Source organism: Rhodnius prolixus, unplaced genomic scaffold (assembly GCF_049639745.1).
Source record: "Rhodnius prolixus isolate KJV_2025 unplaced genomic scaffold, Rpr scaffold_2, whole genome shotgun sequence".
NCBI lineage: Eukaryota > Metazoa > Arthropoda > Insecta > Hemiptera > Reduviidae > Rhodnius > Rhodnius prolixus.
The window spans coordinates 43,520,525-43,548,186 of NW_027411592.1; the positions used below are offsets into that span (position 1 = coordinate 43,520,525).

At 30.9% G+C, this 27,662-nt stretch overlaps 3 protein-coding genes across 3 annotated transcripts; all 3 read right to left on the reverse strand.

Annotated features, from left to right (window-relative positions):
* Nucleotides 1–437: 437 nt before the first annotated feature.
* On the reverse strand, nucleotides 438–10,909 carry LOC141449723 (juvenile hormone epoxide hydrolase 1-like). Its single transcript, XM_074119414.1, has 6 exons — nucleotides 10,573–10,909; nucleotides 6,904–7,141; nucleotides 4,555–4,858; nucleotides 2,496–2,686; nucleotides 1,748–1,979; nucleotides 438–836 (listed from the first exon to the last, which is right to left on the reverse strand). The coding sequence occupies exons 1-6, from the start codon at nucleotides 10,756–10,758 to the stop codon at nucleotides 596–598; spliced, it is 1,392 nt and encodes a 463-aa protein (XP_073975515.1). The 5' UTR covers nucleotides 10,759–10,909; the 3' UTR covers nucleotides 438–595.
* A 1,077-nt stretch (nucleotides 10,910–11,986) lies between these two features.
* On the reverse strand, nucleotides 11,987–16,680 carry LOC141449725 (vesicle transport protein GOT1B). The gene is made up of 5 exons (XM_074119416.1): nucleotides 16,491–16,680; nucleotides 16,052–16,143; nucleotides 15,335–15,513; nucleotides 13,633–13,714; nucleotides 11,987–13,527 (listed from the first exon to the last, which is right to left on the reverse strand). Exons 1-5 carry the CDS (start codon nucleotides 16,513–16,515, stop codon nucleotides 13,483–13,485), a joined length of 423 nt encoding a protein of 140 aa, XP_073975517.1. The 5' UTR covers nucleotides 16,516–16,680; the 3' UTR covers nucleotides 11,987–13,482.
* Nucleotides 16,681–18,747: 2,067 nt separating this feature from the next.
* On the reverse strand, nucleotides 18,748–24,346 carry sesB (stress-sensitive B). The gene is made up of 4 exons (XM_074119415.1): nucleotides 24,063–24,346; nucleotides 23,135–23,396; nucleotides 19,676–19,910; nucleotides 18,748–19,495 (listed from the first exon to the last, which is right to left on the reverse strand). Exons 1-4 carry the CDS (start codon nucleotides 24,226–24,228, stop codon nucleotides 19,250–19,252), a joined length of 909 nt encoding a protein of 302 aa, XP_073975516.1. The 5' UTR covers nucleotides 24,229–24,346; the 3' UTR covers nucleotides 18,748–19,249.
* Nucleotides 24,347–27,662: the final 3,316 nt, after the last annotated feature.

A 27,662-nucleotide genomic window follows, 5' to 3' on the forward strand; every position in this document is an offset into this window, starting at 1 on the left:
CCCAGAATTAAATTCAGTTTCACAGCACTAAAGAACATTTGTACTTTTAAATAAAATTTGCTTCATATATTGGAATAATCAGTCTTTGAAAAAAAATATGTATATAAAAAAAAAGCTTTGACAATTCAGCGAACAAAAGAACATAATCAAATACTCAATAGTATTCAAGCTATTTGAAGGGGACACTATTCCTTAGAATAAAATAGAGACACAATAGACCCAAAGGGGTCGCAGTGGCGTAGGCCCTGAGGCCGCCCTAGTCCAATCTAGAATAAAATAATTCAAAAGAACTCTTGCTCATCCTTTGATTTGCACCTTTTCACTTTAGAGATGATTACATCTAAGTGTAAACTTGAAACCAAAAGGTGCCACTATAATCTAAAATCAATGTACCTCAGGATGCGAGAATATTCTTTGGTAATGATAAAAACTATAAATAAAAAAAATATATTTATTAAAAAATATATTTATAAATATGCTCCATAAGAACTGAAGGAAGGAATTTTGTTTTGTTTCGTTTTAATTGGAATGTAGAATTATTTATTACTGGTAGTGGAGTGCCTTTGGTATTTTTTTTCACTTCTTAGTAGTGTTTTTAATTCTCAATTTTTTTTTCGTTTTGATTCTTCTTCATGTCTTGATTACTTAATTTTTCTACAAATTTCCATATGTCATCAGCTAGAACATCTGGTACTTCAAGTGCAGCAAAGTGCCCACCGGTTTTTAAATCTGTTACTTGAACTAAATTGAGAAATCCTGACCGCAATACCACGTCAGGTGAGTACATTAGCTCATTAGGAAATCTAGCACAACTGGTCGGCACTGTTGATGGTATTCTGCAACAAACAAACATAAATTTGAGAAGTGCACTCATATTTTCATCGCCTGGCTGGCCTGCAATTACGATAAAATGTTTTATAGGAAATATTTGAATTCAGTTCTACAATTTTATATACTGTATAATTACTTATATAAAAATTCATATAAGCTCAATCATAATTTACAAACTGGAAATCCTTTGAAATTTTTGTGAGAGCCAATACTGAAGTTAATTAAATATGTTTTAGAATCGTAACGCACATATTAGCGGTTGATTTATATGCGATATATCACAATTTAATCAATTAAGTACAAGTAGTTAAACATTTATAGGAGGGTCCTTCACGGATCAGGGCGTCACAGCGATTATTCCAAAGAAATGTTATCCAAAGGAACCCTTTTACTGACGTTCTTTGCAAATTTTTGAAACTTCCTAACAATCTAAATCTAGCATGCGCCAACCGAGTAAAATTGAGATTCTGTTATTCGACCAGCAATATTTACATATTGTGTGTGATTAGTATTTTAAATAGTTATTACAGCCATGCGACTTGATTAATAATCATCTTAATTTCAGATACGAGTTGCAGAAGATACGACCAATGAATGAAATACAAACTTATATTTCTTTCAACTGATAAAGGGATATTTAGTTGAAAAATTGCTTACTCATCTTAATTGCATACAATAAAATCTTTGCAGTAAACCGATCCGTAAATAAATCTTAAACAAAAAGATTGTACATGCTACGCATACCACCTTAGAATATGCGATGAACATTATTTTGCAACAAAATTTTATTTTGCACTCGCTTGATTCCTCTTTGGCAGGATGGTTAGTTCCCGGTTTGGTCTTTGACGGCACACTTTGGGTCTAATAAAAATTAATTTAAGCTAGAAATTAGAAAAAAAAAGAAAATACTGCTTACTCATCAATTTTCAGCGCTTGGTTACTTCGACTGAATGATTCAGAGTACAACCTTACTGAAGTAGTAATTGAACCAGTTAACCAATATATCATAATATTATCCAATAAAGCAGCTTTATCAAATTTTTCGAGGCCTCCATCTGCCAAATTTCTCCATTCCTTATTTGTCCAAGTCGAAAATTTTTCCAAAATATATGCAGCAAGGCCAGCAGGTGAATCAGTGAGCCCAACGCCTAAAAAAATATGCATGCTTAGCATTCAAATAATTCGCATTAAAATTTTACTTAATTTTAGGCAGAATAAGGCATTTCAGTAATTTGTTTCAAGTTTGAAGAAAACATCTGTCTACCAAATGTGTTTTTTAAAGAACTTCTCAACTTATACAGACCTATCAAAATCTTTGAAGCTTGCAATTACGATCTTCACTTGATTGATTAAGCATCTATCTATTTTTACTTTTAGTTTTAAAATATATTTTAAAATTTTAGTATACGAATGACATTAAGTGAAAGTCGGGAAATTTCGCCAGCAGAATTGTATATAATTTTTCTGAGATTTAAATTATTTATTTATTTTTATCATGTACAGTTATTCTTAAAGTAGAATGATTGTTGATTCAGAGAACAACTTTACTTTTATTGACCAATTCAATTTTAAAAAAATTGATTAAAGCACAGAAGTTTGTTTTTCCTTATAAATTAAAATTTTAGAAGATTACATGAAAATAAATAAATGTAAATGTAACTAACCTAAAGTATCCGGCTTTGTTGCCTGCAAATGTAGATATCCGGATTCCAACAAAATGTAAGAGAACTCATTCCTATAATCATCTATTCTATCTTCTGGGACGAAAAGAGACGGGAAAAAATGAGAAAAAAGGGCCTGAAATTTTGCTTTAAATGAATTGCAGAAACACATATTGGAATGATATCCCAGTAACCTGCAAGAATAATTGATTGAAAAATATAATGAATGTTTAAATCAAAGACAATAATGAAAATTTGTAACAGATTTGTACAAAGAAAAATAGAAGATAACGTTATGGTAAGGAATGAGATAGGGACAGAAAACTTTATCCTACCGTCAAGAAGCGAAGCAACAGAGCCACTTATTGGAGGAAAAACTAGGTGGTAAGCTAGGAGTAGTAAAGCAAGCTTATGCACTCGGTAGTGGCATTCGTCTGTTTAGAAGGATGGACGACGAGTTACCACCGGACATAATCCTTGGCATGCCCACTGATCTTGTGATCCCGAAGCACAACATGTGTTGCCGGACAACTAACAATTTTTTTGTTTGTTTTCATAACATTCGATAATTCACGGACAACCTTAAAAAAACCTAACTCATACATAATAGCTGCTTACAAAATTCTAAATAAATTAAAAAGCTTTTTTTTCTTTTTTTTTTGCGAATCGACAGCTATGGTCATTGTCGCCATTATTCAGCATGATTTTTTTTTTGAATTCTTGTTTAAATGTTTATTTTCGAATTTCTGTAACCTCCCTAGTAATTATTTGATTAATTAATTATTAATGTATTAATATTATATTAATCAAGTCTAAAAGAATTCATTAAGTGACTTTTGTCTTTCTCAGTACTACTCAGGAATACTCCTGATATTGTGCATGTTACGGGAAGAGGAGAAGACGGCCACTCACCTGTTGTTCGATTGTGTAGCAATGAGCGGTTGCGCTACGAAACTTTTGGAACCTTGTGACCAAAGGAGATAGTAGAGCAAAAAGAACTAGTAAGGGAAAGTCCTCAACCTCTTTAGTAGAGAAGGGTTCGTATACTACCATAGATCCAAAAAGGAGGCTGGCACAATAATCCTCTTGTGGCTGCGGTGCCATGGGGCGTAGGTCCCATCTCGTTTCTAATTCTAATTCTTGTGCATGTTTTGTTGCTATCATGTTTTTTTTTTTGCATAGAACCCGTAGCTGTCATTCAAACGTAGTAGCATTCAGTCTGTCACTGAGAAAGACAGCTCTAATACGCTCACTCTATCCTACCAAGGAGGTCACATAGGCTATGAGAAGGCAAACGAACTGACTCGGTTCTTGCATCGCATCTGAGGCGACCCTTATAAGAAGGAACCTAGAATTGTGATTAAATCCGTCATTTAGTACAGGGTTTTCCGCAACTCAAGATCTGTGGCTAAATAACTCGGCCAAAAAGACAAGCGAAAGAGTACATGTTTACATTTATAGTAGACTAACAAAACATCCAAAATGTAGCGGACCAATAAAAACACTAAATAATTCTTGGATGGAGGCATAAACATTGTTTATTAAGCTTTAAAGAAAATGATAATAATAGCAAGTATAAGGGAAGGGATTAGCTATGAGGTTAGCATACTGGACTCCCACGCGGAGGTCCCGGGTTCGAATCCAGCAGCTGACCCTTAGATTTTCTCTTCCTAGGAGCTTCTTACAGCTCACTGTCCGGTGATGGACAGTGTTGTCTGTAACGAGAGAACACTGTCCGGAGGCCGGCAGTGCACTGGAAAAAGCTCCGGGCGCTAATGACCTCAGCTGTTGATGCGCAAAAAAAAAAAAAAAAAAAAAAAAAAAAAAAAAAAAAAAATAGCAAGTATATAAATTTGAAAATTTGGTAAAAGTATTACCATTTTCTTAAACAAGCTTAAGTTATCAAAACTTTCTATGCTTAAAGAAAATAATTAAGTAAACCCATAACGATTTTTGCTGAAAAAGATAAGATCTAGTTTATTGATTAGTTTCAAGGAAACTCGAACTGAATCGATATAAATTCATAAGATTGTATAATCTGTATGAATGTCAACAGACGTACTTGCTAGGATATAAAATTGCCATTGAACGTCCTATAATTGAACCCCAATCGCCTCCTTGAATATAATACTTGTTATGTCCCAGTCTTCCCATCAGTTCGTTAAATATAACACCCATTTGAGTAGGACCCAATCCTGGTCGAGCTGCTCCGTCGGAGAAACCATATCCCGGTAGCGATGGAGCAATTACTTCGAATACAAAATTATTATTTGCCTTCGGAGTCGTCAATAGAGGAATTAATTCATAAAACTCTCTGATGCTTCCTGGCCAACCGTGCAACAACAATAATGGTAATACACTTTTTCCTAAAAACAAATATAATTTTGAATTAATTTTAATAAAATATTATAAAATAAAATAAATTAACATGATCAGCTCAATGGTAAACTTTTCAAATATGCTGAATTAAATAAAACAGAGAGAAAGAAAGATAAATGTAACTTCCTTTAAATTCTTTCTCAGAGTATTTTAGAAGTGAAGAGAGAAAAATGATGGCCATTTTAACAAATTATCTTATCTATATATCAGGCAAATATTAGAAAGTAAAACATCCACTCTAAATTGTTCATGTTAAAAACAAACTGGACTAGAATTCTTTTCTTAATTTGTAAAACATGAAAAGTAATTGGATTTTAAGTCAAGACATAAGTTAGATACTTCTATAAGAATTGATATGCAATAAGATAAGTACTTATAAAACAGAAAAAACTTGAAAAAAAAAAAGGTATGTATGCACGCGTACGTATTTGTATTCAAATTTACCTAATTTGAATTATTCTATAACCACAATTAAGTTATCCAGACAGATTAAGTTGTCATAATTCGAATAAGAAAATTACTATATTTTTTTTACATCGCCAATAAGGTAGACTTCCGGCCTTAAGAAACTAAAAATATAAAATATTTGTACTATATTTTCACTTTTGTCTAAATAATCTCGTTATTTAATCACATCTGTGGGTTAAAAGCGCTTTTTAACCATAATTTAGAAATTTAATCAGGTCTCTTATAACTAAATAAATGGCCAGATCGCTATTGCAAAAGATGATTATCTAAAACTGTGTATGTTAAAAAGTAAACAGAAATAATAAACATCTTTGACTGTCGATTTTCTATAAAAAAAAACCTTGAATAATTTTGACCTTCATGTGTTGAAATAATTCTCAGAGCAAGCACTTAAGTGAAATCATGTAGTTAGTATAATGTAAAGCTGTTCCTCCAGTCAATTCAACAAAATCCTAAATTTATTTTAACGTGGGACTAGTAGTTAGTTATTTATATTTTTATTGGGCCAAATAAATTTATTTCTTGATCCCTTTCTCTGAAAAATAGTACAAGCGTTTGAAGTAAACGTAAAATAATCTATGCCCATTGATTCATCTATTCTAGCGTAACGAAAGGCTAAATGTAAACAAATTACAAACATCCGGTTTCACCATTTCAAAATTGTTATGTACCTATTTATGATTTATCCTATTTATTGCTTGTTTTCGAACTAGTTATTCAAGAGTTTCAAATAACAGAATGAAGTACGCAATGTAAAAACACATAATAATATTAAAAAGATAAAAATATTTAAAAGAGGGAAGTGATAAGCTCAGTGGTAAGTGTGTACTGAATTCCAATGCGGAGATTCCTTGATGGATTTCGTTGTTTGTAACGAAAGAACTGAACTGTCCGGAGGCCGGCAGTGCACAGAAAGTAGCTCTGGGCGCCAATGACAATAGAGTTGACGCGTTAAAAAAAATATTACGAAGGTATTTAATTATTAATATTAAGTACCTTTTTGTGAATTACAGAAGAAATTTGACCATTTTTGTTTTTACTTTGTTAGAACTTACAACGAAAAACGTAACTAATTTCTTTTGTGATTTCGTTAGGTATATGTTCATACTGACCCCAAAATAATTCTCAGATGATAATTTATCGGTACAGTATGAAATGGTATTAAATCTAATGATATAATAAAAAAAAACGTGTTAACCAGTTGAATACTGTTAAAAAGGTCATAAGAAAAAATGAAACAGGGAAACAGTCACAGATATAGAACAGGATTTGCTGTTTGCTAACTTATTTCTAAAACATTATATCAATACAATCTAGGGAATCTACCTGTGAGAGTATCTTAAATTGTTGTGACAGTTCCAGTAAAGCAAGAAGAAAAGGGACGATAATGTAGTCAACCTCATAAATCTTTACATGAGGTTTGCAACAACATCCTGCTCACATTTATGAAGCGTCTGATTATTTAAGACTCCATTTTAAAACTATTTGTAAATTTAAACTGTTTGATAAATGCAAAAGGAGAAAATCTTTGAAATAATATTAAAAACCACTGTTTGATGATTACCTTGTGGGTTAGTTGGTTTGACATGCATAAAATGAATGTCCAATCCTGAAATTTTTGTCTTAAAATGAGCGAATTTATTAAGAAATTCTTCTCTTACTTTCCATTTGTACTCTGTTTTCCAAAATTTAAGAATTTTATTTAAATAGTTCGTATTAAAGCCATATTGAAAGCCAATTCCATCTAAAGGTTTAGTCATCGCTCTCGTATAGTTCAAACGCATCTCTAAATCTTTGAGAGCCTGAAAAAAGTCAGAGTTTGTATTTCAAAAAGTTTAATAAACTTAATATAAAATTTAAAAGCGCTAACCTAAATTATTTAAATTTTCCCACATTATTTAAGAACATAAGTGCAATCCCTTTTATTATACAGGGTGTTCATTTTAAGAGGGCTCAAATGCATTTCATGATTAAACTGTTAATCTGAGCAAAAAATGGTTAAGGAAAAATTTGTTGCCTGTCACCTCTAGTTTCAGAATATGTGACTTGATTTTAGATTCCTGCCCGCATACGCGGCTGACGCGCGACCAAAAGTAAGGGTTTGCAGTTGACCCCCATTTTCATATACAGTTTTAAAGAGTATAAAAAGTAAAGACAGAAACCGGAAACCGCAATTCGTAATCTTCAAAATTAAAGTTGCTAGGCCATTTCAAAATCTGGTATTTTTGATCATATTTCAATTTTTTAACTTGTTATCAAAGAGAAAGAAGAGCACGCAATAGGCCATTTTTATGTATTTTTTCATTCCCTTTCTACTCAAAATATTGCCAAGGCAGTATTTTCGATGATGTTACTAAATTATTGAATATTAGGGACCAAGCTATGAGGCAGAATTCAAAGTTATCTTTAAGTTTTTTTGTTGTTTTTTTTGCATTGTACTAATCTCGAATTTTAAATCGATTAACCTCTCTCCTTCTACATACTCGTATATCTTTCTAAAACTTCTTTGGTATCTAACTGCATTTTGATGTCAGCGTTTAATGAATGCTTTTTATTTGAAACTTTTTTATTATACTTAGCTGAAGATAAAAAATAAGATGGTAAAAAAGCAGGGTTTTAAATGAAACCGCAGGAGCGCAGGAGGGCTCGCTCAAGGAAAATGTTCTCATGTGCCTGAATGTGATATAATTTCTAAAGAAAACAATGCCATTTTTCTAATAAATAAGACGATTATTTATATAGATGTAGAGAACAATTTATAAACTACACCTGTATGCCACACACCATAAAAAACTAGTTCCAGATCCATAAATAAGGCCTAGTTATGCTATTTTGTCTCATTAATGTTATAAACAATTCCTGCATGGCCATCAGGCTGGAAATGCCTGATGACAGGAATAATTCCATTTTCCTAAATAGTTTATAATGTATGGGCAGGGTACGCTCGTGAAATGCTATAATTTGAGAACACTGTAAAATCTTTAATTAGTTCACCCATTAAAAATGAAATTTGTATATTATATAAAATTATTGGATCGCTATGAGGTAATTTAAGTTATCTAAACAAGGTTGGAGGTCTATATAGACTATCATTGATAGGTGCTTTATGTGGGTAAAAATTTATATGAGCACCGCTTTATTAAAGGAATTTTTAAAATAAGTTAGCGTTCGTGGTTTAATTATCTGGGGATGTTTCATTTTTAATGCCGACCGACAACAACATTTGTGGGGACTGAATATAGATTTCTATATCTTTTTTTTTTTAATTAATTAATTAATTTGCTTTAAAAAACAAGCGCGAACATTTTCAAGTAAAAATAAAATTTTTTGTTAAACATAACAGAATGTTTGAAGTAGTCAATGCGAAGGTAACAGAGGATGAGAAAGGGAAGATATATTAATCAATTTTGAATGTTTAGCCATTCATTGTTCAAAAACTTCATTCACAATTATCTCTTCCTGATTTCTTTACAATTATAAACACTATACGCCTATAAAAGATCAAGTTCCCATACTAAAAATAAATTATTACCACGTAGGAATATTGGGAAACTGAAATGATCGAACTGTGGGTAAAAATCCGCTAACTGCCACCGAATGCACTTGTATTCAATTTCATAAATTCTTCATAATCAAAAGCCCATTGAAAATAACTGCAACCCAGCGTCAACCCCATTAAGCCCTTAATCTCTCCAGAATTAATATGGGGTTTTTCTAGTTATATATGCTAGTTATTATGTGTACAAGTGAAAGTGTATTAATCCAAAATAATTGGACGCTCACATGCTTCTACTTGCTTTGGGTTTATTGGGAATGTTGGTGTAAATAATTTTGATTGGTTGAAATACCCACAGAAAGTTCCAAGAACTCTTTGCTAATCCACTTCTCCCATTGTGGACCTAAAAACTAATACGTTACAGAAGGGGTCTTGAACATTTTTTTAAAAAAAGGACGGGTTAATAAACGATTGTTTGTGAGCCCGTCTGTACAATCATAATTTGTAATTTTAGCATAAAAAACAAAATGCAATGTGCAGACTAAAGAATTACTGCTTTTATTTCAATCCTTATGTTAAATAATGAAAATTTAAAAAAAGGATAAACATTCATTAATACATTAATTCAAATATAAATTCATTGATACCAGAAAAAGCAAAGAAAAAGAATTTTAGACTGAACAGTACGGGATGAAATAAAATATTTATTTTGAAATGGAAAGGCTATAATTATAAATAAAAAAAGTGATAGGTTTATATAACTGTTCCATGAAAATGTAATAAGGGTAATAGAGGACGCCAAGGTTCTTCGCGGACCGTAGAGCCAGAGGAGAGAGAGAGATAAGAACGCAAAGAAAATCGAAAAATAATCGAAAAAAAATGTATAAAGGAATGTTTACTAGAACATTATTCTCGCATTTGTGCTAAATAATAAATTAAATCAACATAACATGTAATGATTTGTTATTTCGTTCTCTAGAATATAATATCTTGTAAAAGAAAGTATTAAAGTGAACTAAGATTTCTAATATATCAATCTAAGAAATCTAATAGTCCAATGTATAACTAATGTCTTCAAATACATTCTTACATTCAAGAAGGGAGTTTATGGAAAATTGGTTTTTAAAAAACAATTTCGTTTGTTTAAGACCCTATACTTTTTGTGTTCAACGTTCATTTCTTAAATTTATCTCCAAGTAGAATTTGAAAGTTTTTTTTATTTTTCTAAGAAATATTTTTTAAATCGTTGAAATTCTATGACCAAAACTAGTAATCAGCATTAATAATAGATTTCCTATCTAAATTCTTTATCTTTTTTTATTTATTACTTTTGTAGGAACCTATATTTTTTTTCTTTTCCACCTTGCTATAAGCGATTTTTGAATGCGGTATATTTGCCTCCCTTAATATGTCTCGTCGCTCGCTCAATTAAATACGGAGCATCTACCATCTGACTTGAAATATCGTCCAGTCAATTTTTAAATTAAAGAGAAGAGAGACAATAGCTTTTGTTCTGCTTTTTTTGTATACCCTTATCACCTAAACTGCGCATATAGAACCTATGAAAATTTGTGTTATTTCGTAACTGCAATTTGGTTGAGATATTTTAAATGACGTATCTCTAGATTAAGAATATGATCAATGTAAAATTTTTAAAATAATTACTAGTATTTTATTAAATACTTCATATAATTATATCTTGAAAAATACAATCTCAAAGTAGATAGTTTAACTTACTGATTCTGGAAAATTAATTTTAAAAGGCCTAATTGTTTTGTCATCAGGTTTGGGAGATCCGGAAGCCCAATACTCAAGTTTGATATCGGGTATCTCTGGAATTTCGTTTAATGTATGCCATAATAAACCAATTACTATGGCTAATAGAACACTAATTAATCCGAACACTTTTATACAGCAACCCATTTTCCGTATCAATTTTTGGACGACAATAGTTTCTTATGTAACTTCACTATCATAACGTGACAAGATGTGAGTGACTAGTACGGCTCGCCACTACTAGCATCTATTGGGATACGACGCTAGCTCTAGCTCTATGTTCCCTGGTTAATGGCTCTGGTTATTCGCTGAGTCAGGCACGAGTCAAGGGCGCATGAATTGTTTTGTAGTGGGGATGGATTGAGATGTAGTAATTGTTAATAATCACTTCTTATCATTGCTTTTCTTATAACTTCTAATAAGTATCGTATTTAACAAAAACGTGTATTGTACATTAACTTATCTGGAAACTTTTAAAAATAAAACTGACAATAATATTCTTACATTAAATCATATTCTTAATAAAATTAACTAATTACAAAGTCCCATTAGAGGTTGCCGAAATTAATGGCGCAGATTGTTGCGAGAAGATATTTTGGGAATATATTTTGAAGATGGAAGTTGCATTTGTGAAGTGAGAAGTTTAAACATAGTTTAGTAAAGAAATTCTTTTTTGGGATAATTCATTAAATTAACTAAACCTAAGTTTTATTCATTCATTCATCAAACTACACATCAAAACAATACGTTTTTTGTCTACTGAATGTTAGGCAAAGGACCTCTGATCCATCGCAAAAAACAGTTCGAATACTTTTTTATCAATTCATAAAATTCTATCTAAAAGATATATATATTCGTTATGATTTGCTTTAAAAGAAAGTGCTTATGATTGAAACTAACATACTCCTCCCCTAAATCCTTCTAAAACGGCTTTTCCCATGTTTCTTTGAAACAAAATTAGTTCATACAAATTTAATGTGACATAACTTACCCATGATTCAACAGTAAACAACAAATACCCGAAAAACGTGAAATTCATTGATCACACTCAATTCTCAATCAGTACCCACCTCCATCATATTATTCCTGGTTTTGGCACGAATAAACTGTCTTAACTTCTACACACTTAAAGAAGTCGGGTTATCAAGATCTAAACCGACCAAATAAGAATCAAAACAAAAAGAAGAAAAATAAAAGGTCCACAACAGCGAATTAACTACACAAGTTCCATACATATATTGATAAAAATTAATTAGGATTATTTCGCAATCGGGAAGGTATCATACTTTATTAATTGGGTACTTATACATGGATCACTTGAACTCAACTTTATACTGGAAGAATTTCATGAATTCGGATAATCAGCTACAACAAATAGTTAACAGACGTTTTGTTTATTGACATTTTTTTTTAAAAAATGAAGCCGTTATGTAAATACGTTAATTTCCTTAAAATGAAAACATTTATTTGTACATATTTACACTTACAGCACTGATAAATGTGCAGTATTAAATTTCAAGGATCTGAAATATAATCAAATAATTTTGGATAATGGCATAGAAACCAAAAAACTAATATTCTGAATTTTATATTTTACAGAAAAAGAAAAAAAATGGCAAAGTTCAAAGTTTTTGTACGGTACGCATTTTCATGCAGTTTTTGATGATCAACCCTTACACAACTGTCTTACCGGGCAGTTTTAGTAATCCAAAAATTTGAAATATTTTTTATACAAATAAGACCACAATAACACAAACCTCTTCTTTATAAAAAACAATTATGTATATATTTTATGTAATGAAAGTTACAAAACTTTCCATATTTTTGTTCTAAATCGAATTATGTGAATTATACTACATTTAAGTTCAATTGATAGTATTTCGAACCAAACTTAAAGAATTTTAATTTTTCTTTTTAACTGATTGTATGTATATGACACATTAAAAAAGTTATTGACAACCCACAAAAGTAAATACTAACCTAATTTTTGATCTAGTCCTTTATCAGGAATACAAAATTAATTCACTTCACTTAGTCTTTTATTAGGGATGGTCGAACTTTTTTAAGAGTATTTAAATTTAAATTTTTTAATTAAATTAATGCACATATATAATTCCAAAAAACAATCCTGTTTGGTTTTGTAATACCATTAATAGTGTTTAAATTAATTCATCTTCATATTTGGGGAGACGATATTTTGGAAAAAGTAATTTCTAAATTAATGCCAACAACCATTTAAACAGTCAATGTTTAGACAATTCCATTTCAATAATTAACACATAAATATATTCTGATAAAACTGTAAGTTTCCCACAAGTAAAATCAAATCTAAATAAGGTCTAATATTATTTAAAGTTGTAGTTAGTTAATTACAAAATTTTAAATCTCGAGAGCCAAGAAGTCTTACTTGCCTCAAGTGTAAGAATTCAACAGTATGTATTAGCATAGATGGGTATTTTGAAGTTCGAACTGCAATGTTATGTAGACAGAATACGTGATAAACAATTACGAAAAGTTATACAAATATTACAGCTATTCGTAGAAAAGTAAAATTATATACATTAAATATGATTAGGAATACATTTAAGGACTTAACATACTTTTTGCAACAATGAAAACAAAACAAAAAAATGACAAACATTCGCCAATATGATATATACATATATTACCATCATTAAACGACACCATTTTCGTAAAAAAATAAAAATTAAAAAAAAAAATTCTTATAAATTGTCACTACCACAAAAAAGTTATCAACTCATCGAACTAAACTGCATAATAGTAATAAAATAACTAAGCGCAGACTCCTGGTTTTTCAAGGCTGATCTGAGAATGTCGGGTGAAATTTTTACCTAATACCTAATTTTATTGTCATACGGTGACCCTTTTCGAATCTCCTGTTAACCAATCTAAGACCTAAAATAAAGCAAGTAAACACATTAGAAAATATGATACTTATTTGGAAGACCATAAAATGTTTAAAAAATATTAATTTAAGGTTTATCAAACTAAATAACTTACCCAACTGAGTCCTGGCAGATTAAGGATTGTTCCAAGAATAGGAACCCTTCTAAGAAAGTCAACTGCCACTGGGAAGAAACCGCTGCAATGAATGTGAATAGATATGTTTAATACAATCTTTGTTAAAGAGATATTATATTTTTAGAATAATTGTAAGGTAATGTTTATTTTTATTCAACATGGGTTATAGCAGCTTATATATCAGATAAATGTTGCGTACTTTATATACTGTTACTCTAATCAAATTAGTTAAAAATTCTTGATGCATTACCACAAAAATCCATTGCAATTATTTAAAAACAAGTATGTACATATTCCATAGTTATAATGAAAATACTTGAAATCTATTTCTTAATAAGAATGTTTACAATTAAGAATTAATCTTATTAATTAAGGGCTGGCTGCCCCTAATTTGATAATATCCTAGGTTCTCTTTTGCTGATAATATCTCTAGGTTTTGTCTTAGATTATAAAGACTATTAAGGATTTTATCGGTCAGTGGTCTCTAAGACCGAAGTTCTGGCAGGTTTACAAAAGGCCTAATAAAAGAAATATATTTACATCCAAAATTCATAAAAATGTATATATATATATATATATATATATATAAAAAAAAGAAGGAATTATTATGTAACAATTTTAGAGAAATCCTAAGTATATGAAAACTCAAAATGAACAAACTATAACAATGAAATAAGCTCAATTTGAGTGGCTATAAAGATTAATGTAGGAAATTCTCTTTATTCAGAGCAGAAGATTGATTTAGATGCAACTGAAAGGCAAGATATAGTAATAAACAATAGTTTTAAATAGCCGTAAGTTATTACACTAGAAACATCGCTAGTTTTCTAAAAAATTAGAACAGATGTATCTAATTATCAATAAATATATCATTCTTAAGTTATACGTCAAAAGAAGGCCAATTTTGGTGCACGGAAAAGAGATAAGAATAAAAACAAGTGGCCAGGAATAGGTAATGTTCATTACATATTTAAAACGTTTATACCAAAATTATCACAAAAAATGGTAAGTAATTGAAATATAGTCTGGTTTGGATTAACCATCAAGATCGGAAAAAACTAATTTTATTAAATTATATAATTACAAAAAAAAAACAAAAAAAAAAAACGAAAATTTTCAAAAGCCGGCCCAAGCAATCACTATCCTGATGTTGATGTGGAGTAAAGGCAAAACCGTGTCCAAATCTTACCGTTTAATCACTCTAAACAGTATTTTATCCATTTTTATTTTTACTAGATAGTAAAATGTTAAGGGATGTTATGACACCAGGCATTTAAACAGCTCTTAAGTAATTAGCAAAGTATTGTTCACTGTTTTTGGTGACTGATTCATTAATCAGAAGGAAGAAAGAATAATCCCAAATCCAGTCAACATTAACTAGGTCATCAGGGGCTAGGATTCTTCAAGGCTTATTGAAAATATATTTTCACTTTGTTATGTTGGTGTATCTCCTGTCCTGTCTGTTTGTGGAAAGTCTATAAGCTTAAGGAATAACATTCACGAAATTCTTATATCTATGTGATAATGTCTTTTGTTTATAAAATAAAGAGAACATTAGAAAATTTCCTTATATTTTGTAGCCTAGAAGATCGGTAATAGTAAGAGTAAGGAGCTAATTGTTAGTACGCATTTAGTATTTCATGGCAAACATTAATTCAGCAACTTTAAAAAAAGCACGAACCTGAAGAGCAATACAAATCCATACAATTCGAGGATCATGCCTATCATTGGCCATCCCATCAATACCACTGTTATTCCTCCAAAAAAAGCACATGTGGCCTTCACTTTATGGCGTTGGAAGAAAAATCTGAAAGTCCTTTCAAGTCCAATTACACTTGCCAGACCAGATATAAAAAGTATCTGCAATATAATTTTATAAAAACTTTACAACAACAGTACAACTCTTCAATTTAATAAAGTTCAACCTTAAATCAGATGATAATAATTAAACTAGCAGCAAATAGATAACTTCAAAGATATGTTGTGTTTGCACCAATAAGAAAAGTCACTGATTTTTTTCAACCTATCATGCTCAATTCATTCTTGATCGGTTTCGCATTTTCATCCATCATAAAAACTGTAATCAGTTTAGTGTAGAGAATGATTTCAACAGACAAAGCTTCTGCTCTATGCTGTGACGGATAAAATCAAGATATTTCAAATACAAAAAGTTGTGGTTATCTTACTAACAAATGTGCTCTTAACTTTCTCTTCAATTATGTAAGAGGACAAATGAACTCGTTTTCTGAGAGTGTGATATGTCCATTAGGTAATTAAGAAGAAAACACCTTTTTAAGGAATATTGAATGAGAGCACTATCAAATAATAGAGAAATCAGTTTTAGAGGCATCGTATTCGTGCAACCACATTTTTCATTTAAAATTGTTTTATAACTTACGTTTCCTATTGCTAAGAGACCTTTATCGAAGAGAAGAAGAACTCCAAGAAATAAAAAGAATATCCCAAACGCTGCCAAGCCAACTCCAATTTCTGAGATAAAAATTGAACAATTATTTTTTTATTTACAATAAAAAAGATCAGATATAAGAATATGAGGGAAAAATTACAGCAGTAAAAATTAAACGAATGTAATTATACTCTCTAAGCAAAGTAATGCCTAAAATTATTAAACCAAACAAATATTTGAACTACAGAAAATCAAAATATTAAACCAGAAGTTTTTGCTACTGACATGATAAAATAACAAGACGTTTTACAAACTATTTCAATAAACGCATATAACTTTCTTTCTATTTTAAGGAACTGCTGGAAATTAAACGGAATTTTACGAATAATACTGATGATTGCTCAAGAACTTTTGGTACTGCAAAGCTTACTTTGTGTATCCGTAATCTCAAACATTTTATTTAGATGTTACTTATACTCCATACACTAATAACTAATTATGAGTTAAATTAAAAAACACTGTTTACAAACGTGGCCATTGGCAAGCTGCTGCAATAAATAAAATAACCTCCTCTTCAACGTTCCTCTAAATAACCTTTTAGCGCTAGCCGATATGATGTGGTTGCACCTTGCGAGGCAGAATTGCGGATAACATGGAGTGGGTCACATGTGTCCATTTAGGACACATTTTTCGAAAGGATAACATACCTGCAATCTCGAAACTCTCTTATTTATAATAAGATAAGACGTCTGGTCTGAGCAGGAAACGATAGATCAATAAGTTACTGTCTGTGTAATCGCGGTAGCTGACTATCGCGGCTTAATAATGAGCAATTAGAGCATTCCAAACTCAGTTTAGAAGAAACACACAAATCCTACTGCGACTAGAAACACCAATTGACATTTCCATTGTAGGTTATGTGGTATATGACATTGAAGAGAACACAATCTTAAAATATTAAGTCAAAGCGTCATAACTTAATTGTATTCTTGATTTTGAAGTTAGAATTCGAAATTCATTCATTTGACAAATTTGAAAACTAGACCTCTCTTCTCATTTCGTAAAAGTTATGAGGTAAAAACATGCGACTTTCTCTTAGAAAATTCTCAAGATACTTATTTTTTCGCCACTCCAACTGGAAAAGATACGTTTAAAATGTAGGAATAGAAATGATCCGATTTGTTAGCACATTATTCTCCCAAGCAGAGATTCAGGTTCAAATTCAGCTGCCCTTACACGCTTTCCACGGAATTACAGCTCACTTTCCGGTGTTAGTGTTTTCTGAAACGAGAGAAAACATTGTCCAGAGGCCGGCAATGTATTTAAAAAAACTCCGTGCCTTAAATTAATATTTATATAGTAACAACGAACACTACAATGGGAACCCTTGCTTATCTCACCCACCAGCATTTTTTTTGCAACAACCCAGATCTAATAGATCATGAGGTTTTAGAAATTCGTCGAAATCTTTTTCGAGAAAACCTCATATAAGTGAAAAGCTTATAGCGGTACTTCCGTTTGAATTTTGTATAAACTCGAGTTCCATATTTTGTAATAAACACGAGACCATTTTGGAATGGTACTTTGGATGGAAGTCTTCCCACCCATCACTAAGAAGTGCTAAATCAAATTTATGTAGAATTATGTTTCACATAAAAGTTGTAGACATCGTGAATGTTAATACAAAAAATAATATTGAAACCATTTAGGAAAAAATTCAATAAGTTAAATACTGTTCGGCAAATTACTTTTAGTAGAGGAGTTCTGATAACTACATTTCTGAAGGAAATAGTGAAACGAATTAGGTTTTAACTTCTAGCGACTTCAGTATCAGAGGATTGTCAAATACACCGTCACAGCACTTTGTAACTACTTTACTCAGGGAATATCACTTTATTTCTTCACAATCACAATGCCACCTCCTGGTAAGAGACAACACAAATGCGAATGGCTCATTTAATGGTAACAAAAATTATTTTTCCTTAATTCCTAAACATGTTTCAACCCTTATGAGGTTCAACCATCATCGCCTAAAACCCAGATTATTATATGCACTTATATTGTGGCAGTTTATATCACGGTGCACTGCAAATCGTACTTCCTTATTGCTTCTTGAAGCTCACGTTGCAGTTGTTGACCCGCCAGTGCCATACGAACCACACTGAACCTACTGCGAGCATAAGAAATTCTTCTTTGGGTTTCACCGACGTCTACAGGCTAAGGATTTCCATAATCTTCCCGTCCTGTCCCCCTTGAGGGTTCCTGCAAGTAATCCTGGGATATTGTATACCTATCCCATTAGGCAATGAATGAAAATCAGTAGACGGCATAGAGTTCTTCAGGCGTTTTGGTGACGCAACTGACAGTTAGTTACCTTGTTTCTTATCCTATTTGGACGTTTGCTCAATTATCTTACTGATGGTTGGCAAGCCTAAAAATTCTGTCTGAATACCATTGTTTTTACTCTGATTCCGATAACTAGCAAACTCAATTTTGGCTACAGTTGCTTACGTTATTATTAACTGTCAATAACTTAAATGAAGAAAATTATGCAAAAAAGAAAGTTTTTTTTATTAGTGTGCAATATCAGGAGATTCATTTTTTGTGAAAGTGATTATAATCAACACGTAACGTAAAAATGTATATAAGTTTCAGGATTAAAGGTTTGAGGATTAATAAAAAAGAACTTTTATCAATTACTGCACTGTAAAAAAGGCAACACTTTATTGGTTAAACAAAGACATAAATAACTCCAAATTGTTGTGGTACCTTCAATTACAGTTCAGAAATGTTTTTGTGTCCATTTCACGGAATAACAGATTTTTAATTTTTAAATTAATATTTACACATTCGTTTTCGTTAACGCAGATTGTGTTCTTTTTTTGTCTTAAAATATTCACCTAAGTATCATTATGTACTTACTCAAAAACTACATTTACATAGATGCCTAAATCGTGTGGCCCCCTCAATTATGTTCTCTGCTTGGCCGGGGGGGATTTTTTTTCTGTCTGGTGAGAGACAGTTATCAGCTTTGTAGAAAAAAAGGATTGTGGGAGCTTCTCTTAAACAGTGGAATGCTAAATTTATTTTATTCTTAAAAAAAAAAGTTTTTTTTAAAAATCAATTTTGAATTAAAGGCTTACTGAGGGTTGAGATGGTGGCAGTACAGACACACACGACGTGTTTAATTTAAAACAGAAAATTCTTAATTTCGTCGTACAGTACTAATACTAGAGCACCGCCAGTGCCTCTTAGAACATTAGAGAAGGCTCCTTTGAAAAAAGCACCTCCACCCTCTACTTTGGCTATTGTTGACCAGCAGTGTAAGGTGTTCTTGTATACTACATCAGCTTTAGCACGTCCAGACTGCATCATCATCCGCCTCCTTACGGTGTCAAAAGGATATGAAATGATTCCAGCCGCTGTTGTCACGACCTATAAAATTCAAACAGACAAAATATTTATACAATAAATGACAAATCGATAAACAGCGTCTGCATGTTAGATGGAAATGTTCTGAGAAAAATTGTGGCTAATTAGAATAAGAAAAATTTGATTTTTAAAACAACTCATTCACAACCTTATAAATTTTACGTTCCATAACAAAAAAATTACCTGAGCAATACCCCACGAAACGAAGAAACCAGCTTTCTTAGGATCTGGCAGCATACCCTTTGCAGTGTCAAAGCAGCCAAAATAAGATGCACGGTAGATAATAATACCCTGGACTGATACTCCAAATCCTCTGTATAGACCTACAATACCATCTTTCTTAAAGATCTTCTTAAGACAATCCGCAAGACCTGAGAATTCTCGTTCTTTTCCTGCTTTGCCAACATCAGCAGCTAACCTTTAAAACAGATCATACGTATTTATATAGTAATTTGATTACAGATTAAAAAAAAAAAAAAAAAAAAAAAAAAAATACTTCCTTACAACATAGAAACAAAATAATTAATAAATAAAAGGTATATGTATATCTTCATACTTGTAGCAAGTAGTAAAAAAAGGAGAAGAGGTTTATTTGGTCACTTCATTATTATTTCTTTTACAAATTTTATTTTTTCTCATTTTTTACGATTAGATTTTTATGACAAGTTGTTCCGAGGGTTTAAACAAATTTAATGAAATACAAGTAAGCCTGACCATTCTTTTAATAAAACCACCAAGGGAATTCACTTGAGAATTATTTTTTTAGCGTATATTCAAAATCTAATTAACGCTTTTATCAATATACACGAATATTGTAAGTAAGGCGCAGATTTACTCATTCAAGTATGTTATTTTATAACAGTAAATATCAATGATCAATAACATCTTCTCACAATTAATGGGTGTACTTAGCTACAGATATACTGTTCACTACAGCGTGGTAATACTGCATAATTTCCCAAATATTCCATCAACATTTTAAGATCTTTCACTTGCTATTAAGTTTCTACACCTTCCAGTAGTAATGAGCTGACATTACATGTCCCCCCCAAAACAAAAAAATTGGAAGATAAATTAGAAAAGAGCAAAAAATCGGCAACGTAAATCCTCACATTATTTTTGAAATAAATATCATTATTTACATGTAATAAGTGTATAAAATTGATAGAATAAATGTAAAACAATCGTTTAAAAAATAATGTAACCAGTGATTTGTACGATGCACAAGCTTAAAAGAATTGTAACTAAAAATGAGAAAACGAATAGATATGTAGCAACATCTACAACCAATCACTTTAGGCAAAATTTCGTAATTTTAGAAATTTCTTCTTACTTCTGACTTTTTTTCATGAATGAATAAGAGAAAGAGCACAATGAATAGGGCAGTAAATAAAGAAGACTTTTCATTACAATCTTATTACTGATTTATCTACTATTTTATTCAATTTCAGTAACAATGAACTTAAATTTCAAACTTGCGATGTTATTCAACATTACCTTTTTCGTGCAGTTTTTGTCGATCAACCATTAAACAACTGTCCTACCGTACAGCTTTAATAAGTACAGTTTCTGATAATTAACATTAACCTTTTCTACAATTATTAGCATATTAATATTAAAAAATAATATCAGAAAATCAAATAAATTTATTGATTACATTAGCACAAAACAAAGAACTTAATTTGGATAATTAAAGGAATTTTTTAAATCGAAGCAGTATTTTCGTTTATTACTGCCCATTTTACATATTGGTTTGATAAGAATTTAGAACATTTCAAAAACAGACTGGTAGAATAAAGAAACGCGCATGTCTTTTATATCTGTGAAGTTAAGTGCAGTCAGTCATTGTTTCTTTGGTTCAACATTTTTGATAGGCGATTTCATACCAAACCCGGTTTGAAATAAGAGAAAATCAAGTACTCCCTTCCAAACAAAGTTAAATGGCCAGTCCATTCCCCAGACATCATATGACTAATGCTATGATCACCTATAACAGTTAGAAATGCGTCGGGAATTCTTGAAACTCTTACTGAGCTTGCAGAATTGTTGGAAGAATGGATTAATCCAAGATTATATAATGACTTATACTGTTATTATTCAAAACAATATATATTTCGTACCTATCTATATATCTCCATCTCTATTTTTTGCAATTGCAATCAATGTGTTACATTTATATGATTAGTATTAAAAACTAAATTACTGGAATTCTGAATACTACTCAAGAAAAATGAATTATTTTAATTTTGGATACCATCACTTATTCACAATCTATAAGCACAATGAAAGAAATTAATTATGACAAAAAGATTTAGAGATTTTAACTAATGAAATGGGATGCTTTAGTACATTAAGCTGCTTTCTTGATTATTAAGTTATTTTTTAAATGGTTACTTTTTATTACTAGAACAGTTCTTCTAATAAATTAATTCAGATTTAGTCACAACTGATGAAGCATTATTATTAATAATTATTTGAAGTATAATTATTAATTAAACAAAATCTATTTGTTACTTTTAGGAAGAGATATGCTATTAGGAATGTCAAATTTAACTAAATAATTACTGTGAACTGCTTTAAATATTTACACAAAATTCTACCTAGTTATCACAGAGCGATTTGGGACACGCTCATCATCCTCATACTACCTTGATTAATTGTGAAATTACCTTCATAATCTACTAAAGTATAAGTACCTAAGAATTAAGCTTTTAGACAAGTTGAGGCACACGTCGATCTCCTCTAACAAGATAATCAAGTCATCGACGGCTTTATACCTCTATCATAAAAAAAAATTAAGCAGCCTTAAAGGTTTTTGCTTAATAGAATCTTTAGAAATGAAAAGTATTCGAAAAACTTTTCGAATTAACCATACATGCAATAATGAGGTTTTTTCGTTTTTTTTTTTTTTTGTTCATTCCCCATCTTTAATTGGACTGGATAGTGTACATACTAATAAACAATTACAAAATAAGTACACTAACATTACGCATTTCAATATGTTTTACCCTAAAGTAAAATGTTCTAATTGAAGCTTCAGATGATTAAGGAATGATGCTTGCTGCATCATATCATAAAGACTGAGAATGTTGATAGATAACTTTTAAAGAAATTTCGGTCTTACCATTACGCAGAGACAGGTTACCTCGAAAAAAATTGGCTTTTGGCATCCCGTCACAAATCAATTACTTTAGTTGAAAAAAAAAAAACTTTTATAAAAATAAAATTAGCAACATGTCGCGATACATGATACATTTCAACAAAATGTATCGCGACACCTTAGTGACATACTTCTTTTCCTGCCTAACATATATATATTCCGCAGGCAACCGTTAAGGTTGAGAACCATACGTGTATAATAGATCTAAATGCAGTGTCTTAGGCACAGAAAAATAGACGCTAAATAATTGGACACAATCCAAAACCTCTGTTTACAGGACAGCTCCAGTTAAGCAACACTGCAACAGTATTTATAATGAACGTACCCATGACCCACAAATGGATTTCATTGAGGCGTTAATGCCGCCACTAAATATAACTTTAATTCTTCAATTCGGACATTTATAGTAACATTAACTTCCTGAGCTACATGTACGTGCACAATAGCTTCCTAATGAAGCAATAAAAATTAAAAATGCAAACCTGGTTCTAGCGAAGTCAAGAGGATACACAAAGCACAATGAAGTTGCCCCGGCAGCACCACCAGAGGCTAAATTGCCAGCAAAGTACCGCCAAAATTGAGTATTTTTATCTACTCCTCCTAAGAATATCTGCTTGTATTTGTCCTTGAAGGCGAAGTTTAATGCTTGCGTTGGAAAATATCTGATGACATTAGCTAAGTTACCACGCCAGTATGCTAAAACCCCTTGTTCACGGGGTATACGGACAAAACAGTCAACCATGCCTATATATAAAAAAAACAGTAATTAACATTTTTTAATTGTAACAAAATACAGAATATTGTATGAGTTCTTTTCTTTCAGCAATTAGGGAATCAAGTTTTTAACAAGTTAACCACCAATGGGTGGACGGGGTGGGTAGTCATCCCAACCCCTTTTTTCTGCTTAGCTTCAACACGCGGTATTTTATGGTAACTGAAAGTGAGAAGTTTTCAGTTTTGAGTTTCCGCAGCCATGACAGCACGTGACGAATGACCTTGAACTGTTTGGGAAATAGCCAAATTGTTTTCCACAGAGAACAGACAAAAGTAATTAATAACTGCTTTAAATTTTTAAATTTAAGCTGGCTCCATCTGAACCTACTGGGACACGACTTTATTTTTAATACTAGGCTAGGTTACTGCATCCCAGCTGAATGTACGTCATTATTACGCAAGGGCCATTGCTAATTTTTAAAGCCGCATGCATGCGCATGCGTCAGAAAGAAAATTTTATTTAGCGAGGCGTGGTACTAGGATATTCAAAATACTTTTTTTAACTGAAATTAAATTATAAGAATTAGTTTTGCTTTACTCAAAATCTCATTAGTTCTTCAACAATTTAGGTAAAAGGAGGAAAATGTTAAGTAGGTCAAACATTCATAGGCTACATTTTATAAAATTAGTCCATACCTTTGTAACGCTTTTCTGCTGCTATTTGCTGGGAAATGTGCTGGACCTGGAGAAGTAATTTTACTCTTTCTATGGGGGCGACCGTAGTCTTGGAAATGGCCGCTGAAACTCCGCCGGCGATAAAATCTTTAGCGAAAGAAACTGGATCTGCAATTGCTGGTTCCATTTTTTAATATTTACCGTTAACTATGAGACAAAGGAACTAAATACAGCTAATGTGAAAAACGCTCTAGCTTGTCTGAAGTGTCTCACCGGCGGTCACGACTGGAAAGGACAAGAGTGAAGAGAGTGGGGATCGATAGAGGTTCCCTTGAAAGCCAGACGTGGCTATCCCTACCACCAGGCTGGCCAACATAAACGTTACGTATTATGAAAAATAAAATGAAGTTTATGAGAAGTGTTATCATGCGTGGCAAATTGATATAGCTTTTAAAAAATATATTAGTGCGAAAAATTGAGATAAAACTTGTGAAAATATATAGTTTTATATACTTTATTGATATGAATAGCCTACAATTCAATATTAATATTAGAGCGCTAATTTCAAACAGCAATAAGCTTGCTAGGTGAGAAATTTTGTATTTTGGTAATTACCTACAAATTATTAATTATAACGAAAGTAACAACCAACCAAGAAAGTAATAAAGTCCAGCTCAAATTAGGTGCCTGGAATGGAGACTTATACATTATTTTTCCTACAATATAGTAGCTTCTCGCAGGGCTGAATCTTTCACATTCATATCTTCACAAACATATCTTCAATATGTTTTAAAAAAAAGTATAGAATCTGGTTTGTAATCGAATATACCTTTTTCTTACAAAAATTTACGTTAATAAACTTAGAATTCGTTATAATGAGGTAATTGACTTCCTCTCACACTCTCACTCTCTCTCTGTTTGGGTGAGTGTGTGAACAGCGCAACCAAAAAATAAAAAATCACAGAAAATTTAAATTTGATATTTTGGTTAGGTACCATAGGATACCATGAGGTTTTTGTCAAAATCAGTGAACCGGTTTTATGATTTTATTGAGACAATTTTTCAGTTTTTTATATTTTTTCAAAGACGCCCCTACGATTTTCTATTATATGAATTTGGTGTCTATTTGCATAAATTTTACATCAATAACTTTTATTTAAATTATTCAATAAGGGCACTTTTTTTGAATGATGGGCGGATAGAAGTGCCTCTATCGTACCCATACTGTTAATTGTACTGTCTTATAATATTAATTAAATAATAATATAATATTAATTATAATTATATAATATTAATTATAATATTAATTGAAATTAAATTTATTTCTGAATTTCCAATTCACATTCTTTTATTATTATAATTTTTATTTTATTTTGTATATTTTATAAGTAACTTTTGATGACCAGACGATACTGAAGAAATTCTAAAACAACCTTGAATACTCGTTGCAGTCGGTGGTGGGAGAAAGTTTCAATTAGAGCAACAATTCCTAAGAGATAAGTTTTAACAAATAAAAAACACATTTTCAATATTTTTGTAAAAGGATACCCGCTGTTAGGAATAGAATCCTATATTAATATCAGTTTAACTTATTGCTGTACATTTTCTCTTACTCTACTCTTAGTAAAAGACTAATAGCCAACATGCAGATTATAGAATTTAAATTTTCACTGAAAATATCCAGTTTGAGGACCCCCTAAGTCAGATAAAGTATATTTTCCAAAATGGTTTGTTGCGGTGATAATATGTTCTATTATTTTCTTCTCTAAAGTTACCCTAAAAATGAAGAGTATAGTTTAGCATTTTGCACGTAATATCACTAACATAAATAAAATTAAAATATAACCCTCGAATTACAAAATTATTTAAATCTAGAGAAAAATTCGTACACTATCTGTTAGAAAATACACTTTTCATAACTAGGAGTCCAGGTAATTGTACACAAATAATGACATTGAGCTGTAAGAAGCTTCTGGGAAGAGAAAATCTAAGAGCTAGAAGCTGAAGCTCCGTGTGGGAATCAGTTTGCTTTCCACTGAGTTATTCCTCAAACTTATATTTATCACAAGATTAATATATTATTTGTAATCTAGAGATAGTAATAAATTTCTTTCTATTCTTTTCTTTGTAAATATATATATTTCAGTGAAAATATCTGGACTGTTTGCTAGGAAAAGTATATTTTTCAGAAACTAATTAAAGAATATTGAATTTAGAGGAAAAAAAATTAAAACAACTTTACATAAGGCTTTATGTGAGCCTTATTGGAAGCTACGACATGGATTCATCATAATAGAAATAAGCTAAACGACGGTAAGATACTAGAAGCAGATTTGTTTGAAACGCATATCAGCGGATTCCTTTATTGAAGACTGATTTACAGGCAAACTGTAGGATGCGAAAGAAAAGAATTATATTAATATGAACTTCAGTTGAGACGCCTCGGTAACTTATTGGGTTTTAGCGGAACTACCACTTTATTGAATAAATTTTACGATTTTCCGTATAAAATCCAAGTTTCAAGGACTTTTTAATACGTAAACGGCGGTAAATAAAAGTTATGTGTGTCTCGACAGATTATTGCTTTCTCTTACGCATAGTAAGAGAATGTATTTTTTCTAATTTTATAGTACTTTAATGGAGTGATTGTTTGAACAATGTAAAAATGAAGAGGAAATTCCTAAAGGAAGTTTAACAATTTATTCGTACTTAAAGAAATTGTTGATAAGATCTTTTTTTAAATAAATTGTTTTTATCTTCAATGAAGTACATAAGCTGAGATAATTTTCTGAGTCATATTTATTTGATAAAATTTCATAGACTTACAAAGTGCTGGCTTACAAAAATTATGACATTAAGTGAATGTGTTCTATTTAACGTCTCATTTTAATTTTAATTTAAAAGTCTAGTCCAATTTGGTGTAATTAACAAATATGAAGTTCTAATACAACCTTGAAATTACACAAAATGGAATTATGCAATTTTAAATACAATGCAATGATCTAAAGCTTGCTTTTGTATTATATGTTCAAAAATTTAATAAATTAATCAAAAACTTGTGTTTCTAATTATATTTCACCTATTTACCTACTGGAATTAAGCATTTTTGGAAGAAAGAAGTCGCAAAAATTATTTTTAGCGAAAGAATTCATGATTCAATTCGATAGAATTCTAGTTCTACAGTGGGTGAATATATTTTCCATTCTGAAAACATTGTTACTCTAGATTCTGTTTGAACGTGACGAATATTGAACAAGAATTTATTTTACCTCCAAACAAAACCTCGCTAGAATCCAATAGTTGATTCAAATTTACTCAACATCCTGAGTCTGCACTTAAAATTGATTTTATTTAGTGGTACGAATTTTTAGAAAGGCGAATGTCATTAAAATTCGAATACATTTATTGTGGTTGTGCACATAATTTACACAATTTACTTTCGAAATGATTAATATAAAAATTATAACATTTTTTGTACTTTATCCCTAACTTGAAAAAGATAATATTGGAAATTTTCAACACTCGCTAAAATTGATTAAAATTCTTGTATTTTTTGTAAATAATATTTTCTTATCAAGAGAAATAACCCTAGAATGAAAAGTTTATAACTGAGATTATATT